Here is a 23,141-nt window from a genome sequence, read left to right on the forward strand (position 1 = left end):
CAGCCTCACAATTACTTCGTCACACACTTCCTCAGTCTCTCTGTCGTCGCTCTCAATGTCACTTTGGTCTCGAGGCAAATTCGTGAAACTCATAAAAATCCATAAATTTGCTGCATCATTGTTTAAGCCACAGTGTTCAAAGCGTGTGTAAGTAGTGGCTTATAGTCCAGAATTTACGGTAGATGTTTTACTCCATGTATTTTTACAACCTCTACAAACTCGATCATGGCATCCCAGGTGCACAGAAAAGTGCAGAAATTTATGTTTTTGCACTTTTTCACTAATGCTAACAGTAGGGTTTTTAGCAAATTTTTGAATAAGGCGTGTAGAATGAAGTGATTTAGTCAAATATCAATTTTAAGCTTATTTTTCGGATAGTCTTCCTTATAGAACCCGATACTATAGATATTTTACTACTCACATTTTTAATTTGTCTCAGAAAACCTCTCAGAATATTAGTGATGTGAATGTTGGTAGCAGCTGAGTCAGTCATGGCTTCTCAGTTGTACCGAGGAGCTCAAAAGCTTTAGTTTTTTTACAGAATCTGATGCAAACAATTTATTTTTGGATAAAGACATGCAGAATAAAGTGATCCTGGTGAAATATTAAGATTAGAAGCTTAGATTTGTTCTTTTTTTTTTTCAGAAGGAACTATATGTCACACATGATTTCTTCATGAACTGTTAGAAAGTTAAAGACCTGATGATTGATTGTTTTTTGTTTTTTGTTTTCTGGTTCAGAGAGTCAGAGGTGTCAAGAGTACGTGAGTTGCTGCAAACTTAACTCACCTGAGTATCTGAATGTTGGTGCTTTAGTTGCATTGTGGGTTATGTTTTGACAAAGTTTGGTCAAGTGAGAAAAATAGATATAGACGCTAACACTGTGTTACAAACAAACAGATGAATTTCTCTTTACCGCCTGAATCGCCTCTGAAGTTGAACTGTTTGTTATTTTCGTTTTATGTGATTATGTCTGAAAAGTTTCTATCTTTTTGTTGCCTCCAGGTGCAGCTTGAACTTGTTTCAACAGCAACTGAGCCCGACATGACGACTCCGATGCTGAAGCCTTCCTCGTACGAGCATCAAGACAATCAGCGTCAACACAACCTAATCCGTCACAGCAAACACAGCCGCTCGTCTCTGGGCAACAACAGCCACCACGGCTCATCTCTTGGCAACCTGACGCCTCGCAGCAGAGACTATCGGCAGTCCGTGGAGACGTTCCAGCTCAGAGCTGCACTTTCATCCGGGACCGACCGGGGCTACCGTCAATCATACACCTCCGTGTGCTCGTCCAGCAACCCCATGTCGGACCCGCTGTCGTCGGCCCACCACGGTCAGGTGTCAGCCACGCAGCTGAGCGGCGTTGGGATTATCGACTGCATCTCCCCCTGCTCCCCTCCTCACTCCCCCAGCAGAGGGGACGGAGGTGAGTGCAGGGCTCCCGACCACCTCCTGTCCCGCTCTGTGGACCACCTGGAACGACCCGTCTCCCAGTTGCTCTCCCGGCCGGGCCAGCTGCTCTGCTGTGGCTCTGTGGACTTGCTGAGCGGAGGTGAAGGCTACCCCAGAGTGCGCCCGACGCTGGTGATCCCGGCACACTACATGCGGCTGCCCGGAGAGCACCCTCTGTCCGGTCAGGCCCTGCTGCTGCAGACCGACCAGCAGAGCGACTTGGAGACCATCCAGGCCGAGCTCAACGCCTCACATTCCCAGCAGCCCCTAGGGCAAACCCCAACTGACTGCACCCCGGGTCCCACCAAGCAGGGCGACGGGGAGGCTCTCGGGTTGCCAGAGTCGCTTTCTATTCCTGCAGCACTCGGCGAAACAGCTCTGGTGGAAATAAACAGCGAGGACACCTTACTGGCTGAAAAGACGCTAATGGAGTTGCGAGGAGGCAAACCGCTGCCTCACCCTCGAGCCTGGTTCGTCTCACTGGACGGACGCTCCAACGCTCACATCCGCCACTCCTACATCGACCTCCAGCGGGCGGGGTGCCATAGCAACACAGGAGGCCAGCAAGGGAGGCATGGTAACGATGCCAGTTTGGACTCCGGCGTCGACCTGAACGAGCCCAGAGTCGGTCGGAGGGGGAGGGACGCCGAGCGGGAGGAACGGGAGGTCGACAGATCGAAGGGCGCAACACCAGCGTCGGCCTACACCCAGCTGGTGTACGTGGATGATCTGGACGGGGGAGGCAGCGAGGAGGAGAAGTGCAGCCCCCAGGACAGCGAAACAGGACCAGACCTGTCAGACAAAGCAGAGGGCAACAGAGGGGACACGGAGGGCAAAAGAGCCGAGGGAGTCCTGATACAGGAGGATCCGCCCTCGCTCTCCTCCGCATCCCCGAGTTCTCCTCCTCCGCTGCCGACGCCGGACGGGGTGACGTTCAGGAACGACCACGGGCTGCTGTCGGTCTCCCCCGACGACGACGCAGCGCACGAGGATGCAGAGGAGGAGAAGAAGAGCCCCTGGCAGAGGAGGGAGGAGCGTCCCCTGCTGGCCTTCAACCTCAAATGATTCACATACGACCGTTAAAAGAAAGGTTTACGTTTCATCAAGTCTGTCTTTACAGAAAACTCGCATGCAATCAGCTACATTGAACGTATTCCAGTCCTCGTTCTGCAAAAATTATGAAGTTCACCATAAACTGTGAAGTTAATCAAGCGGGGCTCAGATACACACTTGAACAAATTCCAATATAAGATGCATGTAAGTCAAAACCAAACAACTAAAATCTAGCTGTAAACTGAATGTAGACTAGAAACTGGAACCGCAGTCGCACGAGTCTGACTCAGCAGATGTTGACTGCAGGTATAAATGCAGTTTCCGTTGCACATTTCACGCTGCTTCCTCTTCCCCTATGCTAGCATTTTCAAACTCCCGCTTTCCAACGGAAAAGACAACAACAAACTCTGAGCAGCAAAGGACATGCCAAAAATGTCACATTTTGTAAAAGATTCCAAGGATCATGGTTCTTCTGGTGATTTAGCAATTTTAATGACAGTTCCCTATTTTCCAGGGGCACCATCACTGCATCCTGGGCTTAGCTCATCCTTGGTTTTATCACCACCCTCCACGACTGTGATTGTACTTATATAATACAAACACGCCAGATTATTTTTCCCATACAGCAGATGATAATAAGGTGCAATCAGACCATTCTCCAGACCTACACAGTGCTCTGGAGGAAGGTCTGGCTATGTGAGATTATTCTCTCAGCCCAGGCCAATAGATTGAATATTTACACTTCTATTATGTGATTTTGCAACCCAAACCAGATCGGTACCCAACTCGAATTGCTTCATCCCTCTACCAGGTTTCCTAAAAGTTAGCTTTGAAATGTTTGTGTAATCCTGCGATGATCAACAAAGGATTTCAAACAGCAGTGGGGAGAGTTGAAGTTGGGACACGTTGGACTTTAAAAGATGTGAACCAAAGATACTGCATGAGACATATTGTTGCAGTTTGAGTCAGAAATCATACTTCTTCTCAAAGTCATAACATATTAACACAAACGCGATGCATCGTTTTTTGAATTAGTGTAGTTTGACCTCATAATTCTGCCAAAACAGTCTGGTTTGTTTGTGTTTCCTTCAGTATATGGCAGTTCTAAGCCCAGGATACAGTGATGGTGTCCCTGCACAATAGTTTCTGGTGAAGCTTCAGCAAAATCCTCTGACTGCAGCTTCTTAAATGTTCTAGTTTCTTTCCTCCTCTGGGGCAGTAAACTGAATATATTTGGTCAAAACAAGACAATTAACATTGTTTTGTGACATTTTAGAGACCTAACAACAACTCTGACAGTCTTGAAAACTGTCAACCATTGAAGTAATTATTTGCAGCTGTAATCTGTATCTATACACCGTTGTAGTAGCACGCAGTGTAAGATATTGGTTACTAAAGTAAGAATAAACAGTTTGAAAAAGGTTAGAGCTATTCCACTATGTGTTACTGTAGCTCTAATAGGGAGGGGTTTGTACTAATATGGCTTTAAAGAACGAGGACTGCAGATTTTATTTCTCATTTCATATGATAAAATCACTTTATGAGGGGATTTTTTTGCAGGGAAACTTGTTAGGAGTCATATTAGCACGTGAGTTTTGTTTTGAGACGGACTTTTAAAACTGTAAACCTCTCCGTTAACCACGGCTCGTGAAGGATGTGCCCGTTTAAATCGAAGCCCTTTGTTCTTAACTTAGCACTGAGAAAGTATTTCAGCACTGGGAACTCTTCTAGTCCAGAAATGAACAATTCAGCTCCTTCATGAACTTCCAGGACGCTTCATGAAATGACCACTTCGTCATCTTCACGATAAACTCATCGGGCATGACGTACGCATCGCCTGAAGGGACACGGATAGACTCTGGAGGCAAGAAATTAGGATATTTTATGCACAATAAATATATGCCTTTTTTTATGAATAGCATTGTAGACACAGTTGTTGGGTGGTTCTCAGAAATCAAACACTACAGGAAGTTGTTTTTTTTTTTTCTTGAGCCATATTGGCCTCAGTCCACTGGCAGAATCCAGAAACGAGATTATGACCCACAGTTTTAAAGACAGTGAATCATCTGTGCAGGTGGAAATTAAACGTGTGTTCCAGGGTTTAGTTTGAGCAGCGCAGCAGTTTCACTCCTGATCTACAAACATGTAACTCTGAATGGTGTTGTTAGTACGTTGCTAGAGTTTAATCTAGCCTGTCAGACGGCTCCGTGAACAGGAAATTAAACCACTACCCGCTCTGATAATGTGACACGCCGCTCTGCTGGTGCGTGAGGACGTAATACCACTACGAAACTGTGGTTCCACCCAAAAACAAGTGAGGTGTAGTAATAATATGAAGGGTTTTGTAATTGTTGAACCACTGACCGGCATATTTTTGCTCTGAAGGCTATGCATCACTTTTATACGGCTGCTTGAGATGCCTTTTTTTGTAATTTTGATTTTAATTGCCAACATGAAGTATTTTACCTGAAAATAGGCTATTTTTTCTTTTCTTTAAGGGCTTTTCTTCCTCACCCGCCTTATCGTTAGAACACCACATAACCTAACTGTTTTTGTTTGCTGTGTTTCACCTTAATTTTTTTATTCCCCCTCCCGTGATCCAAGTGCCTTTGAACAACCGGACTCTACAGATTATTTATTTCTCACCTTCTTTTGCCTTCAGCTTGTCCTCCTCTACCTCAGCCCTCCCTTTCTCTCTTTCCTGCTTGTGAAAGGAAGCATACAGTAAACTTTCCTCAGCACTATTACACTACGCTGCAGACCTCTCAGAAAATGTCCACCAGCTGCTGCTGCTGCTGCTGCTGCTGCAATCGTAAAATCCTCCACAGCAATCAGCAAAAACACAGATTTCTATTAGAAGCAAGCAGTTACTGTCTTGCAGAAGTTTCCAGTGAAGCTAAGTGCGATTGTATGTGAAGCTTAACTGCAGGTCATTTCAGTGCATTTTCATGTTTTTTTGTGTTGTTGGTTTTTTTTTTCTAAGGGTGAATGTTCTGCAGCGTCCTTCTGCGATGCTGCTGGGTTTGTGTTACATCCAATCAAGGTTCATATAGTCATAGCAATCATATTCCAGAGTGTGTATAGTTCTTTCCTTACGTCTGCCTGAGGGAAACGATGCGTGAGTCGGTGTTGTGAATGGCCTTTTTCTCTCTCTTAGTATCCCACAGCAACCTCCAGATCGAGGGTGGAGTAGCAATACGGCCTCCTGAGTGTGTAAATCGGTTGCTTGCATTATATTTGAAGCCTATTATTCTGAATAAACAGCCAAACTGGAGCTTTCAGTGTGTGTGTCTGTGTTTATGTCAGGTCAGTGAGGCTCTTTTTATCATAACTGTGTCTAATATATACTAAACATCTCAGTATTTTGGATTACTCGTGTGCTTTTAAAGGACATTATTAAGCCGAAGCACCGTTTAGACTTTCCACTTGTGTTTAAAGCCAAAAGCAAATATTTAAATTAGAAGCTCATTGCAGGAGTTTCTCTCTTTAAGTAATTACTTTGCACTTCATTTGTTCAGTGCGTTCTAGAAAATGTACACTCACGAAAAAATGGTTAATCTTGTTCATATTTCATTTAGTCTCCTCATTTATGAAACATATTAAATATCAGATGTGCTTTAATAATGCAGGATTGTCCCGTCAATGTGAGAAACTCCTGCAAAAATGACCCTAAAATAACCCTTAAAAGAACCAAATTCACTGCATGTATGTCGGTTATTTACATTGTGATTAAGAACGTACTTCTTTACGAGTTTGCACCACAGAAGAACAAAATCAGTGACACAGATTTTACATTATTACCTGCAAACTTACTCATCAAACACCAAGAGTTTGGTCTTCATGTCCTCCAACAAGAAACTGTGGGTATCAAAGACTTCATTTCTTGCATTCTGGGTAATCTCTATGCAGCGATTTGTTCCTTTTCTGCATCAATTTCAGGTGGAAATGTCTTTATTCATGGGAAGGAAACACAAAAGTCACTGGTTAATTCAAAATATAATGACGTATGAGGCAGCAACGCTCTTAAGCATTCTGTATTTCTGTCAAGTATTTATTCTCCTGTCGATCTTCTAGACCCAGATTAACTACACGTGTTGGGTTTTTTGGGGGAAGAATTGCATATTACTTTATAAATTTGCACCACAGAAGCACATGAACAGTTTCTACATCATTACCTCCAGACTTACACATAGAAAGCCTAGTTCTTGGTAGCATCATGCGTTTGGAAGCTGCCTCATTTCCTGTAGTGTTCCAGACTATTGATATTCACAAATGCATGTTTTCCAAAAGTAGACAGAGCATCTAAAACTGACATAACAAAATGAGTTCAGCAAACAGTACGACCGATGATATGACATCAGATTAAAAGTTTAAATTAGTATAATGAGCAGATACACGATGAGAAAACAAATGACGTCTAAGGAGATATTGAAAGAAAACTGAGATGTTGATACAGTAAGAAAATATTTGATGAATAATTTTGATAATGGTATTTTTAGTTTAATCTTCTGTCACGTATTAATGTCATTTCCAACGAGAAGAAACCTGTTGGTCACATACAAAAATTTTATGAGTCTGAAGTTGGTGTGAGTATTAATAATTATGGTCACGATGCTTTTATTAAAATAAATACATACATAAAATTGTCATTTGTTTATGCCATTTCCAGCCAGAAGAAACCTGTTGATCACATAAAAAGTCACTATAAATCTAAAATTGTTATGGGTATGAATACTTTTGAACACAGTATTTTTTTTTTTAGTATAAATCTTTTGTCACATGTTTATGTCATTTCCACCCAGAAAAAAACGGTTGGTCAAATAAAAAAATCACTATACATCTTGAAGTTGTTATGGGTATGAATAATTTTTGACATAGTAATTGTACTATGAATTTAGTATAAATCTTTTGTCACTTGTTTATGCTATTTCCAGCCTGAAGAAAACGTGTTGGTCACATAAAAAGTCATTATAAATCTGAAGTTGTTATCGATATGAATACTTTTAAATATGGTATTTTTCACTATAAATTAACTATAAATCTTTTGTCACTTGTTTATGCTATTTTTAGTCTGAAAAAAAAACCCTGTTGGTCAAGTAAAAAGTCACTATAAATCTAAAGTTGTTATGGGTATGAATAAGCTTGGACTTAGTCATTGTAGTATAAACTTAGTGTAAATCTTTAGTCCCTTGTTTCTGCCATTCCAGGCCACAGGAAACATGCTGATCAAATAAAAAAATAGTTTTTAATCTAAAGTTAAAGGTATGAATAATTTTGACATGGTATCTTTAGTATAAATCTTTCTTCACTTCTTTATGCTATTTCCAGCCAGAAGAAACCTGTACATCAAATAAAATATCATTTTAAATCTAAAGTTGTTGAGGGTATGTATAATTCTGGTCCCAACTGTAGCTGCAGTTCCCGCTGCGTCCTGCGGGCGGCGCAGTTTCCTCCGACATTTCCTTTGTTTTTCCGTCTCTCAGCCTCTCAGCTCTGTTTGACGGCGGCTCACTGTTTTCCTTTTTTTTTTATTTAACCATTTTTTATGATGGCGGAGGACAGTGAATCCGCGGCCAGCCAGCAGAGCCTGGAGCTGGACGACCAGGACACCTGCGGGATAGACGGAGACAACGAGGAGGAGAACGAGCATATGCAGGGGTGAGTGCGGGCGGCCTGTCCGGTCCGGTCCGCTCGGGAAACGCAGCCTGTTTATGTTAGCGCAGTTAGCTTGCTAATATTAGCCGACACAAACACAGCCGGACTGTCTGCTTAAAGGCCCGCATTTAAGGCGTTTTCATGGTGTTTTATTTTACCCGCGTGTGTCTTTACGCACGTTTTTACTCCCCGTTACAGTCCCGACAGCCAACCATTAGGACGAACCGTTAGCTCACTAGCAGCGAACCGTTAGCCAGCTAGCTAGCCAGCTAGCAGCGAGTAGCTCAGCTGTCAGTCGTTGCTATGGCAGCTAGCGTTAGCTCCGCGAGTGAGTCCAGCCTCCGTCCTCCGCTCATGTCCCGTGTGTTTGTCTCCTCCGTGTCTGCAGCAGCCCGGGCGGAGATCTGGGCGCCAAGAGGAAGAAGAAGAAGCAGAAGCGGAAGAAAGAGAAGCCGAGCTCGGGGGGAGCCAAGTCCGACTCTGCGTCCGACTCTCAGGAGATCAAGGTGGGATGGAGGTAGCACACACCCTGTCAGGGCAGGTAGACTGGGAGCCAGGAGTAGGTGAGGAGAGTCAGAAACAACACAAGGAAACAGGCAATCAGTGCGAATAGCTCAATAAACCTAATTATTAAGGTAGCAGCATTCAGGTGGACGTAACTACACCATGTGCACTTAAAAACTTCAAGCCAAAATTGTACTTATTGTGGATTTCTGTTTGACCAGTGGGTTTTCTCTGGCTCCAAATGACATAAACAAGTGACAAAACACAGTTAGACATTGCATTTCACCTTTTTCCTAAATATGGCAACAGGAAAACATTCCTATTCTTTGAAATTGTTGCACTTTTGTTTTTGCTTTTTTGAGAAATGCATCTTCCAATCCCATCTCAAATGTTCCTGGTAGTTTTTCGACATGTTCCACAGCTTTCTAACGCTTTATGAACTGAGAAAAACTGATGCAGTCGTGACCAAATCAGTTTTCGACTCAAGTTTGTTTATGTAGCATGTTTAAAACAATCTGAGTTGACCAAAGTGCAGCAACAAAAGTATGTGCAAAACTACAAGACAAGCTAAAACTAGTACAATTGAAATTGTAAAACAGAATAAGATACGCAATCATGCAAAAATATAATTAAATATGAAGCATTATGACCAATAAGAGCAACCTAAAGTAATTGAAAACATGTCCGTCTTGAGGTTTTTCTTTAAAATAGCAATGCAGAAGGAATGTTTGATTGAAATATTAAAGTTGTCCCAAAGCTCTGGGGCTGCAGCTACAAAGGCACAATTTTACCAGTCGGCTGCAAGTCATAACTGAAACCAAAGAGCTCAGTGAATGCAGATTGTGGCTGCTCAAAAGACATTTAAAGGCTGTAAAGTCATGTCCAAGTGTTTTCAAGATCCAGTGGCCAATTTTAGGTAAATAGTAGACAATAAACATTCAAATAGTTAAAATTTAACATGAACTTCTCTCATCTTACTGTGATTTGTCACTTGTTTGTATCTTTTACAGCAGAAGAAACTTACTGGTCTAATAAAAATTCACTATAAAAGGGGGATATATAATGTTTTGCTTAACTGTGCACCTGATATCCTAGTTTTAGGAACCAGGATTAACTTTTATTTCAGTTTAGAGAAACGTGGATCTCCGTTTGGATTATGTAGACCATTCAGTCTTTGGCTAAACGATACATACAGACTCCTCACTCAGAGAGAGAGTTTAGTTCGTGCTGTTGTTGTGGAAGCTGGTATGTACCATTAAATAAAATCCAGAAGTCTGTGTTGTCTTTGTCTTTGTTTTATTTGAAGCTTCAAATGTACAGGTCATACAGAGTGCAAAGCAGTCTGCAGGAGAGTACAACCGAGTGCAGACAGCGTGTTACTTTTATACAGTGAAGGTGCGTTCTTCCTGATAGGCAAAACTGACAGTTGCCGGGCAGATTAGTTCATCTTCCCTGCAGCTGTGGAGAACAAACTCTTAACTGCAGGTGTGCAGATGTGATTGCGGTTAAGATAAAAATGCCTACGAGTCAGAGAGAGAGAGACGGTGAGACATGTGAGACATAGTGTGTGTCGACTTTATGAGACGTGCATTCGGATTTACAAGAAAGCTCTGCTCTTCTGTTCCTCCAAGAAGTGCACAAGCAGCGAGGTCACTAAGGTAAACAGATGAAAGGTCTTTTGCTAGAGCAATGTTCCATTACACTGTCTTCACGCTAACTTGTTTACATGTTCCGTCACTCCTCCAGAACCCTGGTTTGCCCATTCAGAAGCTGCAGGACATCCAAAGAGCCATGGAGCTGCTGTCCTGCCAGGGTCCAGCGAAGAGCATCGATGAGGCAGCCAAGCACAAGTACCAGTTCTGGGACACTCAGCCTGTCCCAAAGTTAAGTAAGTAACAAGATCAATTAGACAGAGCAAGCATGAACATTGTTTATTCAATTTACACTAAATTTGGTCAGATTATGCTGCAGACATACTATTTGTAATGTTTAAGATAAGCTTTTATTGAGACAGGACAGTCATCATATACTTTATTCGTTCTCAGTGAATGGCTGATTACACAGTATTATTATTAACAAACAGTATTATATCCACTGTCAACAGGAGGTTGTTTATTTTTCATTAATCGTTTAAACTCCAAAACCCACTGGTGGCATGTTATCTGTAAAATATAACCTGTAAAATTATTCACTACAGCCACAAACTGTAAAAACAGGAAACTTTCTGACGGTTCTTAAACTCAACCCTTAAAAAAAATGATATCAGAATCACTTTATTCTACTTAAAATGATCTGATAATAAACCATTTGCAGTGACCAAAATCTGCAAAAAAAAATAAAAGTCTGCACAACTGAAAAGCAACGACTGATTCAGTTGCAACGAACAGTCATGTGATAAAAATTCAGGGACTTTTCAGCTGAACTGTAGACTGTGTTTCCCCAGAGCAGATATTAGAAAGGTACGGACACAAAATAGGAAATGTAAGTTGTAAAATATCTATAGTATGTAGAGCGATTCTTTTTTCCAGTGCTGGTAATAGAGAGCTTCAAAAATGTTGTACATAGTGAAGTTTTTTTTTGTAAAATATTAAAAGACGTCAACTCTTTTTTTTTCTTTTTTAAATGATTTATGGAATTATGTCCTGCACAAGGAGACATTCCTGAGTTCTCTCTATGGTTTTGCTGTATCCATAGAAGTGCAGGACTTTGTAATACAGTGAAAAATGAGCCCACATTGGAAAAAAAAAATATGACAGAGGCATAAAAAAAAAGCAACGCCCAGAAACTGCTCCAAGTTTCGAGGTTTAACACCGATTCTGTGCATCAGTGCCATCTACTGGTTTTTTCTTTCTCTCAAACCCAGCATCCACAAGCATGTCATCTGTGTGTTACAGTCGGGGTCCAGGCATTCTCGCTGGGCGTGCTCAGTGGCATTAGATTAAGCTGTTTCCATGACAACTATTGCCCAAGAGTGGGGTCTGTGCAGGAAGGCTCGCACCATGGTCAACACGGGACCAACAGAAACTGATTTCTGTGGTGTGTCTTTGATGCTGTCAGTAGTTTTGTTGTTTTATCCATTTGAAGAACACGCTCAAATGAAAGGACAGGGAATAATCAGGTCTGCTGGAGGTGCTGGTGAATGCAAAATCGTTTTATGTCTGACAAAAGCCGTGCTATTTTTGCAGATGAAGTTGTGACAAGTCACGGGCCAATTGAAGCCGACAAAGAAAACATCAGACAGGAGCCATATTCTTTACCTCAAGGCTTTATGTGGGACACTCTGGATCTCAGTAATGCAGATGTAGTAAGTGCAGCGTTTCTCTACAATAAGAATAATGATAGAGATCATACATAAAATGAAATTTTTACTGTCTTTCTGTTTCAGCTCAAGGAGTTGTACACATTGTTAAATGAAAACTACGTGGAGGATGACGATAACATGTTCAGATTTGACTATTCACCAAACTTTCTCAAATGGTACGCTTTCACCGATGATGTCTTTCTTGTTTACGACACGGTACACATGTTTGTGCTCCCGCTAAACATCCCCTGTCGTTCCTTCTCAGGGCTCTACGTCCACCTGGCTGGTTACCACAGTGGCATTGTGGAGTCAGAGTGTCCTCAAATAAGAAGCTTGTTGGTTTCATCAGTGCCATCCCTGCAGATATACGCATCTATGACACGTGAGCACTCCTAACCAATCATATTCAATAAAGAAGTGAGCCCACACCTGTGTAATATCACCTAAATGTCAAATGAAGTTGAATAGTACGGTATTTCCTGTAGTAGTTTAGATTCACTATAACTTTTATTTTTTCAATACTTCATAAGTCCACCTTTATTCTTCATGACAGACTTCTCTGCATGGAGGATACCAAATTTCTGTAGAGATGTTCTGCCATTCTTTAAAGACATTTTTTTTTCATCTTTTCTGTGCTGGAGGCTTGTGTTGCTCTGCCTTTCTCTTTAAAATATCCCTAAGTTGGTCTATTGAATACAATTCAGACTAGATGTGTCTTTAAAGACCCTTTAGAGTGTGCTTTATGATGGTTCTCCTGATGGAATATTCCTCTTCCTCCATCTTGTCAGCCAGTATTCTGGTTTATCCTCAGACATTCATCTATAAATGTCATCAACACCTTTTACACTCATGCAGCCCCATATCATGATGCTGCCACCTCCGTGCTTCACTGTCAGGACGATGCATCCACTGTGGTGGTCCTGGTCAGGTTCACACCAAACATGCTGGACTCCATGTGAGCCCAACACATTTATCTTCATCTGACCAACGGATGTGCTCCAACATTCATTTTTTCATGTTTCTTTTTAGGTTTGTATTTGCAGTTTTGTGTTGAAGGACAAGTAAAACTTTTTTCATGGCCTCTGTCCATAGAGGTTGATGTTCTGAAGTGTCCTTCATACTGTCTGAGCTTCACACAGACTCCCTGATTAGTGCTACTATGGCTCCTTCTTAACCTCCTGATTACTGCTGACACTGTCTTCTCACTGATTTTTAGTTGATCTTTCTGTATGAAGACATGCAGATAGACACAGTTCGTAGGTCCAAAACTGTGAAAGTTTAGGTTTTTACAGCTGATTTTTAGAACTGTGTTCATGCATTTAGACTTATTGGTAATCACTGGTGTTCTCAGTTTTGTTGCATTTTCTACTTTGGGGTCTGAATTTTCAATATTGTCTTTCTAAAGTATTTGTTGTTGATTGTTCATTAGAGGAAACACTATTGTTCAACAAAGAAATGATGCAGTTATTGCGAGGTGATATAATTTTGAGTCATTTGACATTCAAGTGATATTGCACAGCGTCTGGCTTCCATCGTACATTCAGATCAGAGCAGTGATGATCTAATGGCAACCTTTGTACTCTGACCCACTGTCTGTCTTCTTTATTCCTCCTGCTTCAGGTTGAAGAGGATGGTAGAAATCAACTTCCTGTGTGTTCATAAGAAGCTGCGTTCGAAGCGTGTTGCTCCAGTGCTAATCAGAGAGATAACACGGAGGGTGAATTTAGAAGGAATATTTCAGGCAGTTTACACAGCCGGAGTCGTGCTGCCTAAACCTGTGTCTACATGCAGGTATGTTGGGCAGTATTAAAAGACAACACACAGGATTTAGTGTCACAAAGACAAATACTCCTCAACTCTGTTCCTCTGTGTCTCTGTTTTCAGGTACTGGCATCGTTCTTTGAACCCTAGAAAGCTAGTGGAAGTGAAATTCTCCCATCTGAGCAGAAACATGACCCTGCAAAGAACCATGAAACTCTACAGACTACCAGATGTAAACACTTAGACCTGTCAGGATCTCTTTTTTTCCTGTTTCTCTTTAAAGTCAGGAGCTGATATGGACTTTCCTCTCTCCATCCCCTGCAGAGCACCAAGACTCCAGGTCTGCGGCCGATGGAGAGGCGCGACATCCGCCAGGTTACCGAGCTGCTACAGAAATATTTGAGACGTTTCCAGCTCGCACCGTCGATGGGAGAAGAGGAGGTGGCTCACTGGTTCTTACCACAGGACAACATAATTGACACATATGTAGTAGAGGTATGTGGACTCAGTTTGTGTCTCCAACATACCAACCGTTTGGCTCTTTTGTGTATTGAACCGTGGGTGTTTTTTGTTTTATTTTCTTCCCACTCCTGTCACATGTTTCCTCACTGTGGGCTCAATGTTTGCTGCAATATAAAGTCCAGCACCTCTGTGGAAACAGAACAACCACAGCAAGAGGGAAAGAGAGCAAAGAAATATATTTTGCGCAAAGTTCTAATGTCCAAAATCATCAAGAAAAAAAATCCAAAATTGAATTTCTTCGATTATTCGTTTTGCAAAAATTGAAAAACAACATGTACAACATTTTTCCAAGTGCCTGCAGGTGTTACCATCACTGTAAAAACTGTAGCTCCACATGCTGCAGATACTTGAAGGTTTACATTTATACAAACTGCAACAACTTGCTCCTCTGTATACCGTTTTTGAGCCATGCTGCATTCATTTTGTTGATCAAGAGTGTTTTATTTCCCTCTCAATCTACCTCGTCTCCTCTCCGCTTTATGGAAACGCTACCATGGCTCGACTTAGAACGAAAAAAAAGTCCTTTGTGCAGTATGACAGAGTTATAATGCCGTAAATCATAAAATTATTTGTTATTTGTTGTGCAAAAATTTAAACATAAGATTTGTCCAAATGCCCACAGGTGTTCCACAAACTCTACATGCTATAGATATTTTAGCTATTTACATTTTTACAAGAGCTGCAATTAGTTGCCTCGCAGCTAGAAGGTCGCCGGTTCACGTCCCAGTGAGGACACCCAGGACCATTCTGCATGAAGTTTGCATGTTCTCTCCGTGCAGCGTGGGTTCTCTCCGGGTTCTCTCTAGGCTTCCTCCCACAAAGTCCAAAAACATGCTGAGGTTAATTGGTGATTCTAAATTGTCCGTAGGTGTGAATGTGAGTGTGCTTGGTTGTCTGTCTCTAAGCGTAGCCCTGTGATAGACTGGTGACCTGTCCAGGGTGTCCCCTGCTTTCACTCTGAGTCAGCTGGGATAGACTTCAGCCCCTCGTGACCCTAGTGAGGATTAAGTGGTGTATAGATAATGAATGGATGGACATTTTTACAAACTTTGCATTTTTGACACCATCTCTGCGCATCATCTCTGGAAACATGTTTCCTCATTCAGCTGCTGACAACTTGCTTCCTTGTACACCGTTTTGAGCCATGCTGCATTAACTGTATTGACCAAGTATGTTTTAATTTGCTCTCAAATTCTTGCGTCGTCGCCTCTCTGCTGCGCAAACACAGCCTGCAGTTCAGCAGAATAGTTACTGAGTTTTTGTCACGTGTCTGTTGGTCACAGCTGAACCGATCATGGCTTTTCATTTGCACCGAGGAGCTCAGAAGGTTTTGTGTTTTTACAGAATGTGGTGCAAATGGTTTATGTTTTGACAACTTTTTAAATGAGACATGTAATATCACCATTTTAATCTTCTTTTTGGTTATTTTTCCCAGTTTTTACCATTTCTGGCTGGTGACTGGTGTCATTTTTTATAAATTGTTAAAGATAAAAGCTTGTCAAACCTGCCAACCTGTTGTTGTTGTTGTGTTTGTGTGTCTCAGGGTGCCGGTGGTGCATTGACAGATTTCACTAGTTTCTACACTTTGCCCTCGACCGTGATGCATCACCCTCTGCATAGGAGCCTGAAGGCCGCTTACTCTTTTTACAACGTTCATACACAAACCCCACTACTGGACTTAATGAATGATGCACTGATCCTGGCCAAACTGGTAACGTTGCTTTCTACTGTCAAATATATGCCAATACCCCATAATGAAACCCTTCTGTTGTATTAGCAGCTGTTAACTTTGAATTCAGAAAGACGGGAACATTTGTTTGGAGCATCAATTACAAGAAAGTAGTGTAAGATTCAGGCCAAGTAATCATATGTCAGAGTTTTTTTTGTTAAACCGGGATTTTTATTGTTTTCTTGCTGCTCTGTGTTTCATCACAATGTTGATTCTGTGTTTAACAGAAAGGTTTCGACGTGTTCAATGCCTTGGATCTAATGGAGAATAAGGTGTTTCTGGAGAAGCTCAAGTTTGGCATAGGAGATGGAAATCTGCAGTATTACCTCTACAACTGGAAATGTCCCCCGATGGACCCTGATAAGGTCGGCAGCACCATTTATCTGAACTGAAAACCGTCAACAAAGATGAGTTAGTTAAAGAAGGTTAATGTAGGTCCTTGAGTTATTTTGCAGTGGACGTTTTCTGTCGGTAACATATCCACAAATTAGGAAGACAAAGAAACTGTAATCAAGGAAAATTAGTAATGCTGTGTGTATATCACGGTTTGACTCACTGACAAAAATACCCGCTTTCGGGCTTTTGATAGAACTAGTATGACACATACGTGACGATTCTTTCTGTTCGCACTCATTTGCATGGACTTGCACCGGCTAATTTGTAAATCCTTGCAGCTAAAAGACGGACACACACGAGACTTTTTCCAAATTTCAGCACCAATATTGGTCCAAAAACATCACAGAGAGCAAAAGACAGAGTTTGAAAATCACAAAACACTTTTCTCCTTCACTTTGCTCTACAACGTCACATTACTATGAACTGAAAGGTCCATAAAAATGTTATTTTTTTTACTGCAGCATAGACATTCTGAAACAGGTTACATCAATGAGATTTGCTGCAACGATTAATCAGTCAGCTGCCAGTTTTGAAATTAATTACCAAATACTGGACTATATGATCACTTACTAATTGGCTAAATACATTTTTTGAGGAAGAAATGTTAAGATGAAGCTGCAGCCTGAATCAAAACAACAACAGAGCCAAGGCTGACTTACAGAACCCCAGAAAACACCGTGCAAGTTGTGGCAACTATTTGTTTTTGTGCTTTTTGCCTTAATAAAATTACTTGAGTGACCCACTAACCATTGAAATTACTGCAGATTTGCAGTTTTCCATTAGTGATTAATGAACTAATTACTTTTGCTTAGCATTATGTTGTTATATATGTATATAGGATAAAGTGAGATGAGATAAACTGTTTTGATTGGATGTGTTGCAGCGGAAGTACAAGAATCTACATATAGTATAGATAAATAACATTTTTAAAAAGACAAATTATTATTTTATACGAGAGTTACAACAATTGATCGATTACTTATCAACTGTTACTATTAATAACCAACTATTTTGATAAAAATGGTTTTTGTTTGTCCGTTTTTGAACTAGACTATCCAAATTCTCTGATTGCACCGTCTTAAATTTGAATCTTTTTCTGGTTTCGTTTCTCCTCTATGACAGTAAACAGAATATTTTTGGGACAAAACAAGATATTTGTCATCTCGAGCTTTGATTGATGTTTTTTTTCACTGTTTTCTTACATTTTATATACTAATTTACTGTGCAAAGAATTAGTATTTGCCACCCTAATCTCAAATATGTGGCCTATTTGACTTTTTTTTTTTTTTTACCCCAGTGTAAAAATTCTCACAAGCATTTACGCAAACTGTTGCTTAGGCAGATAGTTTATGTCATTTGTGTGTCAGACTATTTGCCTTCCTTTTTAAAAGCGTTGTAACAGCAGGTTGTTGTGTGTTTCAGGTCGGCCTCGTCCTCCAGTAGCAGCTCCCTCCTTGGCCGCTACACAAACACAAGAGGTCGTCGGTGACCTCTGGATACTCTTACCTGGACGCACAGGTAGCCCGAGCTAGACAATGAGAACTACAACCGTTAAAAAAAAACAAAAAAACACCAACAACAACGACGACCTGGTGACCGCGAGGAGGTCACCAAGAACATTTCTCAGTTCACCCGGAGGTGAAAACTCTTAAATCATCAACATCCTGAATGTGAAGTCATGCTATGCCTGAGATACTCATACAACAAGTACAACAACGCTCCTGACACGCGCGCTCACACTTAAAAAATACACACACACACACATCTGTTTGACATTCAAGAGGATGCCTTGACATTGTGAATTTCGTTCTCCTTCCTCAGCTGTCACAAGGGACCGGCATGTCATTCCATTTCACTGACATGGATCTATGTAAATGATAATCAAGTAAACGCGACCAGATACAAATCAAAACAGATTTTTTTTTTCCTTCTTCTCCTGTCCAGACATTCAGTTATCGTGCTCCACTTCTTCTTATCGTTCCCTTTTCATATCATCGTGGTCGGTCAAGTGTCTCTGCTGGCTGTTTCTGGGCCTCAGTAGATTAGAAACAAGAGCAAGAAGGTGTTTCTGACACCTAAACAAACACATGTTTTTGAAATATCAGAACTTTTAAATGACAAAAAAGCAGACGCAAACACACACACAAAAAATGAATCTTCGCAGACATGTTTTTTTGTTTAAAAAAAGTATATATAGTTAACTGTACATTTAAAGCCAGATCATATTTATTCCTGTAGTGTGAGTTTTCGGGGGTTCGGGAGGGCTAATCCAAAGTATTTTCCTCATAAGTAGAGTAGAAGTCACTGTTCAACGTGGGATTAAACGGTTTTTAAATGACGAATGTATTGCATTGATGAAGCACAATTTCTGAGTTCAAAACGGACTGGTACATGATGAACGACGGCGTTTTCACCTTATGAGGCTGTTTCTAGAGCTGCTGTTTTTAATACAGCGACTATAGGTACATGACACGGATACTCGTGCATGTTGGCAGCAAAGCGGTTAAAATAGAAAGTAAAAATAACTGAACAATGTGAGGCTGAGATTCTTAGTGCACGAGCAGGACAGTGGAATTCCACCACTAGCAGCAAGAAAAGGTGAATTTCATTTGGATTTTGTGCAAAAAAATAACTCAAAAATGTTTGTCTAGAGACAGTTTTATAATGTAAAAATGGCTGATTTGCTTTGAAACATTCTCAGTTGTTTTCTAAAGCAGCGGTTTTCTTTTCTCACACGTCACTCGCAGAGAAACTTTGACTTTAAGCTATAAAGTGGCTGCGAACACACGCGAACATCCATCCGCTCGCCTGCAGTCGGATGTTAAATAAAACTAAAGAGAATTGAGCACAACACTCCTGAGGAATAATTCAATGAAAGCAGGTGCAGCGGCTCGGAAAACAAAAAGCCTGCATCAGCTCAAAGTTTTTCCGGTTTTCCAGGTTAATTTTGTTAATCTCCGGATTTATTTTGTAACGGTACTGTATTTTGTGTGTCAGAAAATTACAACATAGGTCATATTTTTTTTTTAGTGTGTTGTGCAGCTAAATGCAGTTCTGATGTTTATAATTGTACCTTTTTAAAATGTCTTAAGAAGGCATCTGTTCTGTTTTTCTTTCCGAGTATTTCCCTGAAAAAAATTCCAGTTAAATAGGCAACTTCAGAACTGAACTTTGAGGCTAACGAGGCTCTTTATGAAAAATGTTTTGAATCGTCTTTTTGCTCTGAGTTATTTAATGTTTGATGTTTCTGTTCATGTGCAGAACTTAAGAGGTAAAAGGCTGCTTCTGTTTCTTTGTCTTTTGGTATTTAACGTCATTTTCTTGTCATCCCTTTATAAACTAGCCAGAAAAGGACAAACATTGGTCAGTCAAAGCTTCAGGGCTCGAGGATTTTTTTCTTTTTCTTTTTTTAAGGTCGAATGTGTTGCATTCAGAGACGGACGGCATTAATTAAACACTGAATACGAGTCGACGGTGTGCCTCATGGATGTTGTCGTGTCCCAGATGTGTTGCCTGCAGCTGTTTGAATGAGCATGAGTCGGTTTCGCTGCCGTGTCGATGTAAACTAGACGCACCCTTTACCTGGAGTTACCTGCCTTATTTAAAAGATGTTGTTCTGTTTTGTTTTGTTTTTTTTTTTTTCTAAAAGACTCGGCGGTGGGGAGAGCGGCGGGGTGTACTTTTCAAAAACGTCATACGGCTTTCTCTGACTGAAGAACAATATTTTTATTCAACTCCATTGTAAGCTGTGAAAAAGCTGAAGAACTTGTACCAGCATCATTTAGACATGACCCCATGCAAATAACAATCTGTTTCAACACACACGTCAGCTATACCAGCATGGATATTTGATTGAATAAACTCACTTTAAAAAGGAACTCGAGTGATGAGTCTTTATGGCAGCGTGGGTGTTTTATTGTACCGAACACATTCTGACTCAAAATAGTAGAAAAAGCACAGCTATTGAAATCAGAGCACTTCAACAGAATCCCATCTGATCCAAATAGAGCAGAAATTCCACTTTCAGGTTTTTTTTTTAATGTTTTGTTGACACATAGATTTCTTCTAATGAGAAATCCCAATCAAGTGTCCAAAATTATACATATCCTTTGAAATTATTGCAAACATTTGGGAAAATGTCATTTCTATGCCTCTTCAAATGCTCCTACTAGTTTCTACCATGTTCTAGAGCGTTCTAATACAACATAAATTGTAAACCGCTGATGCAGTAGTTCTCTAGTCAGTTACAAGTCAAGAGCTTATTGAGGAGCTCCAGTTGCACATTGCTGCTGCAAACAAGATGTTTAAGGTCATATCAAGTCTTTTCAAGCTCCAGTGTTCACAGTTTGAAGCTTCATGAAGAAGTCCAAGGAGTTCCTCACTGAGGAACATGTCAAAGGGCTGCAGGAGGACAGACGTGAGCCCTGCACTGGAAGAATGGTGGAGGCCAAGAAGAACCCAAGGACCAGCACCAAGAGCATCCTGATGAATGTGAGCAGAATTTTCAGGTGTGTCTCTGGACGCTTCACCTTGCAGCCAGGTAACCTCCAGTGAAGGCACTCTGCGTTTAATGAACTCAACAAAAACTTTTAATTCCCCAAACCTTTTTGTTCTACTTCTTCAAACTTCAAAAATCCTTTGAAGTAAAAAAATCTGAGAAGAAAAGTGAATCGAGGCATTAAAAGCAGTCTCAGTTTAAATGGAAACCGCTGAGATACAACATGCAGAAACACAGGAATAGTCCAGCAGAGCTTCTGTTTCATTTGACAGTTTCTGTGGTTTCACTTTTCTTTTCTTTGCAGGATTAGCAACTCCTCTCTTCACTCTGAGAGGCTGCCGGAGGAATGAAACTCCTCGGATTCACTCCCCAGTGAACATTTCTGGCCTCTCGTCTCACCAGCTTCATCCTCCTTGGCCTCAACAAAACCTTTCTGTTCCCCAAAACTGATTATTTCTTCAGACTTTTTATATTTTAGATCGTTTTTCCACTTTCAGGGCCTTAAAAAATCCTTAAAATAAAACAATCTGAGAAAGAAAAATTACTTGAGGTGTCACAAGAGTTTTAAAAAGAAAACCCAGGAATGTTCCAGCAGAGCTTCTGTCTACTCCACGTTCCGTTTCTTTGGCTTCACTTTTCTTTTCTTTGCAGGATTAGCAACTATTTTCTTCACTTTGAGCGGCTGCAGCGTGCAGCAGGAGGGAGGCTCCTCAGATCCGCTCTCCAGTTTACGTTTCTGGCCTCTCGCTTCAGCAGCTCCAGAACACTCAGGTGTGTCTCTGGATGCTTCACCTTGTAGCCAGCTGACCTTCACTGAAGGAACTCTGTGTCTGATGGCCTCCACGGTGTCCTCGAACACCTCCTTGTCGGTAGAGCCGCTCTGTTTGAAGCCCAGGGCGAGGACGCTCTTCAGGCCCAGCAGCTCCGACACGCTCTGGCTCAGCCGAGGCAGCTGGCAGGCCGGCACGCCTCTGCTGGCGCTCAGAGCAATCAGGTGGTTCGTCATGTGGTTGGGTTTGACGGATTTACACACCAGCAGCAGTCTGAGCTGGTTCCTCTCCAGAGCCTTGGTGACCTCGTTGATGCCGATGGCGAGCTGCCGCCGGGCCACCACGTCCGTCCAGCCGTTCCCGGCGGCATCAGGCTCCTGTCGGCTCGGCTGAGGAACAGGCTCCGTCGTGGTGGACAGTTTCTGCTCATTCTTTTTCCTCCACGGCCGAAACACCTTCACCTCCTTCTTCTCGAGGCCCGTGGAGCTCAGCTTGTCCTTCACAGTCTGCAGGATGAACTGAACGTCGTCTTGAGGAAGCAGCTTCCACTTGGAGGTGAAGGGTGACGTAAAGGACGTCTTGGCTGGAGTCTGCTTTCTCAGTTCCTTCTTGCTGGGTTTTCCTGGAGTCGCCATGGCTTGTTTTAAATCAATACAAGAGGAATTGTTAAAAAAAACAAGAGAAAAGTTACTAATGAAACACAGTTGACAAGTAATTAGAATGTAGAAATGACAAAAATATGTTTGTGACAAACACATTTATCATCTGAATCCTCTAAAGAACATCATGTTGCAGGAAAAACAAACAGGATCAGGCTCTAACTGAAGACGAAACTTTATTAATTACTGTGCCAGATGTTGCTCAGAAGAAACAAAAGACAACATAAGAAACGCAGTGCCTACAGAGTAGAAAGGCAATAAGATATAAGTACGATACCTGCCTGAAATATAATAAGTAAGGTGAAATAAAGCTAGAATAGAACAGTAAAAGGTCATTCTGGCGATTATATTGAGGTAAAAAGTAATTTCAAACATAACAATGAAAGACAGATTTCAGGGGTTTCGATTCTTTTGTTTATACTAACAACGTTTCCTGTGGTCTGTGCTTCTCTCAAGAAACACAGTTTACCAGCTGATAAGAAATCGAAGCAAAAATGAGTTTGAGATGGTTCAGAAACAGCCAGCAGATTGAAAAAACTGAGTTCCCAAACATGACGTTTAAACTCAACTCTTTTCTCCTGCTTGTGTTTATGTCCACATCGACTCATGCTGTCAAACTCAAATATTAAGGTAAAATCAGATGATTTTGAGCTTTAATTAAAACCTGCAGGCTTATTGTCGTTTTAACAAAACAAGAGTCGTCTTATTTTACCTGATTTTTAAACAGCTGCAGCACTTTTCTTTGTTTTGTCAAACTTTCATGCGTCTAGTCCAGCAGCACGGCAGGAGAGCAGGGCGCCGCCATCTTGTTTGAATTTTAAAAACTTTATTGAAAACGC

At 41.3% G+C, this 23,141-nt stretch overlaps 3 protein-coding genes across 4 annotated transcripts in view; 2 read left to right on the forward strand and 1 right to left on the reverse strand.

Annotated features, from left to right (window-relative positions):
• Nucleotides 1–5,781, forward strand: part of fam171a1 (family with sequence similarity 171 member A1) — a 36,524-nt gene extending 30,743 nt beyond the window's left edge. The window contains exon 9 of the mRNA XM_008299552.1: nucleotides 1,005–5,781. Coding sequence (XP_008297774.1) covers nucleotides 1,005–2,519 — 1,515 coding nt within the window. The 3' untranslated portion in view covers nucleotides 2,520–5,781. The remainder of the gene's footprint in view (nucleotides 1–1,004) is intronic.
• A 2,156-nt stretch (nucleotides 5,782–7,937) lies between these two features.
• On the forward strand, nucleotides 7,938–20,253 carry nmt2 (N-myristoyltransferase 2). 2 transcript variants are annotated; one of them, XM_008299554.1, is made up of 12 exons: nucleotides 7,938–8,165; nucleotides 8,551–8,668; nucleotides 10,413–10,554; nucleotides 11,852–11,970; nucleotides 12,052–12,143; nucleotides 12,233–12,349; nucleotides 13,588–13,758; nucleotides 13,852–13,960; nucleotides 14,053–14,223; nucleotides 15,794–15,961; nucleotides 16,207–16,344; nucleotides 17,798–20,253. In XM_008299554.1, the coding sequence occupies exons 1-12, from the start codon at nucleotides 8,053–8,055 to the stop codon at nucleotides 17,816–17,818; spliced, it is 1,479 nt and encodes a 492-aa protein (XP_008297776.1). In that variant the 5' UTR covers nucleotides 7,938–8,052; the 3' UTR covers nucleotides 17,819–20,253. The 2 variants fall into 2 exon arrangements, with proteins under 2 accessions (XP_008297776.1, XP_008297777.1); XM_008299555.1 differs by having other exon boundaries at nucleotides 8,554–8,668.
• rpp38 (ribonuclease P/MRP 38 subunit) lies at nucleotides 20,081–22,278 on the reverse strand. Its single transcript, XM_008299553.1, has one exon. It carries the CDS (start codon nucleotides 22,276–22,278, stop codon nucleotides 21,478–21,480), a length of 801 nt encoding a protein of 266 aa, XP_008297775.1. The 3' UTR covers nucleotides 20,081–21,477.
• Between the last annotated feature and the right edge of the window lie 863 nt (nucleotides 22,279–23,141).

Source organism: Stegastes partitus, unplaced genomic scaffold (genome assembly GCF_000690725.1).
Source record: "Stegastes partitus isolate 25-593 unplaced genomic scaffold, Stegastes_partitus-1.0.2 Scaffold1432, whole genome shotgun sequence".
Classification (NCBI taxonomy): domain Eukaryota; kingdom Metazoa; phylum Chordata; class Actinopteri; family Pomacentridae; genus Stegastes; species Stegastes partitus.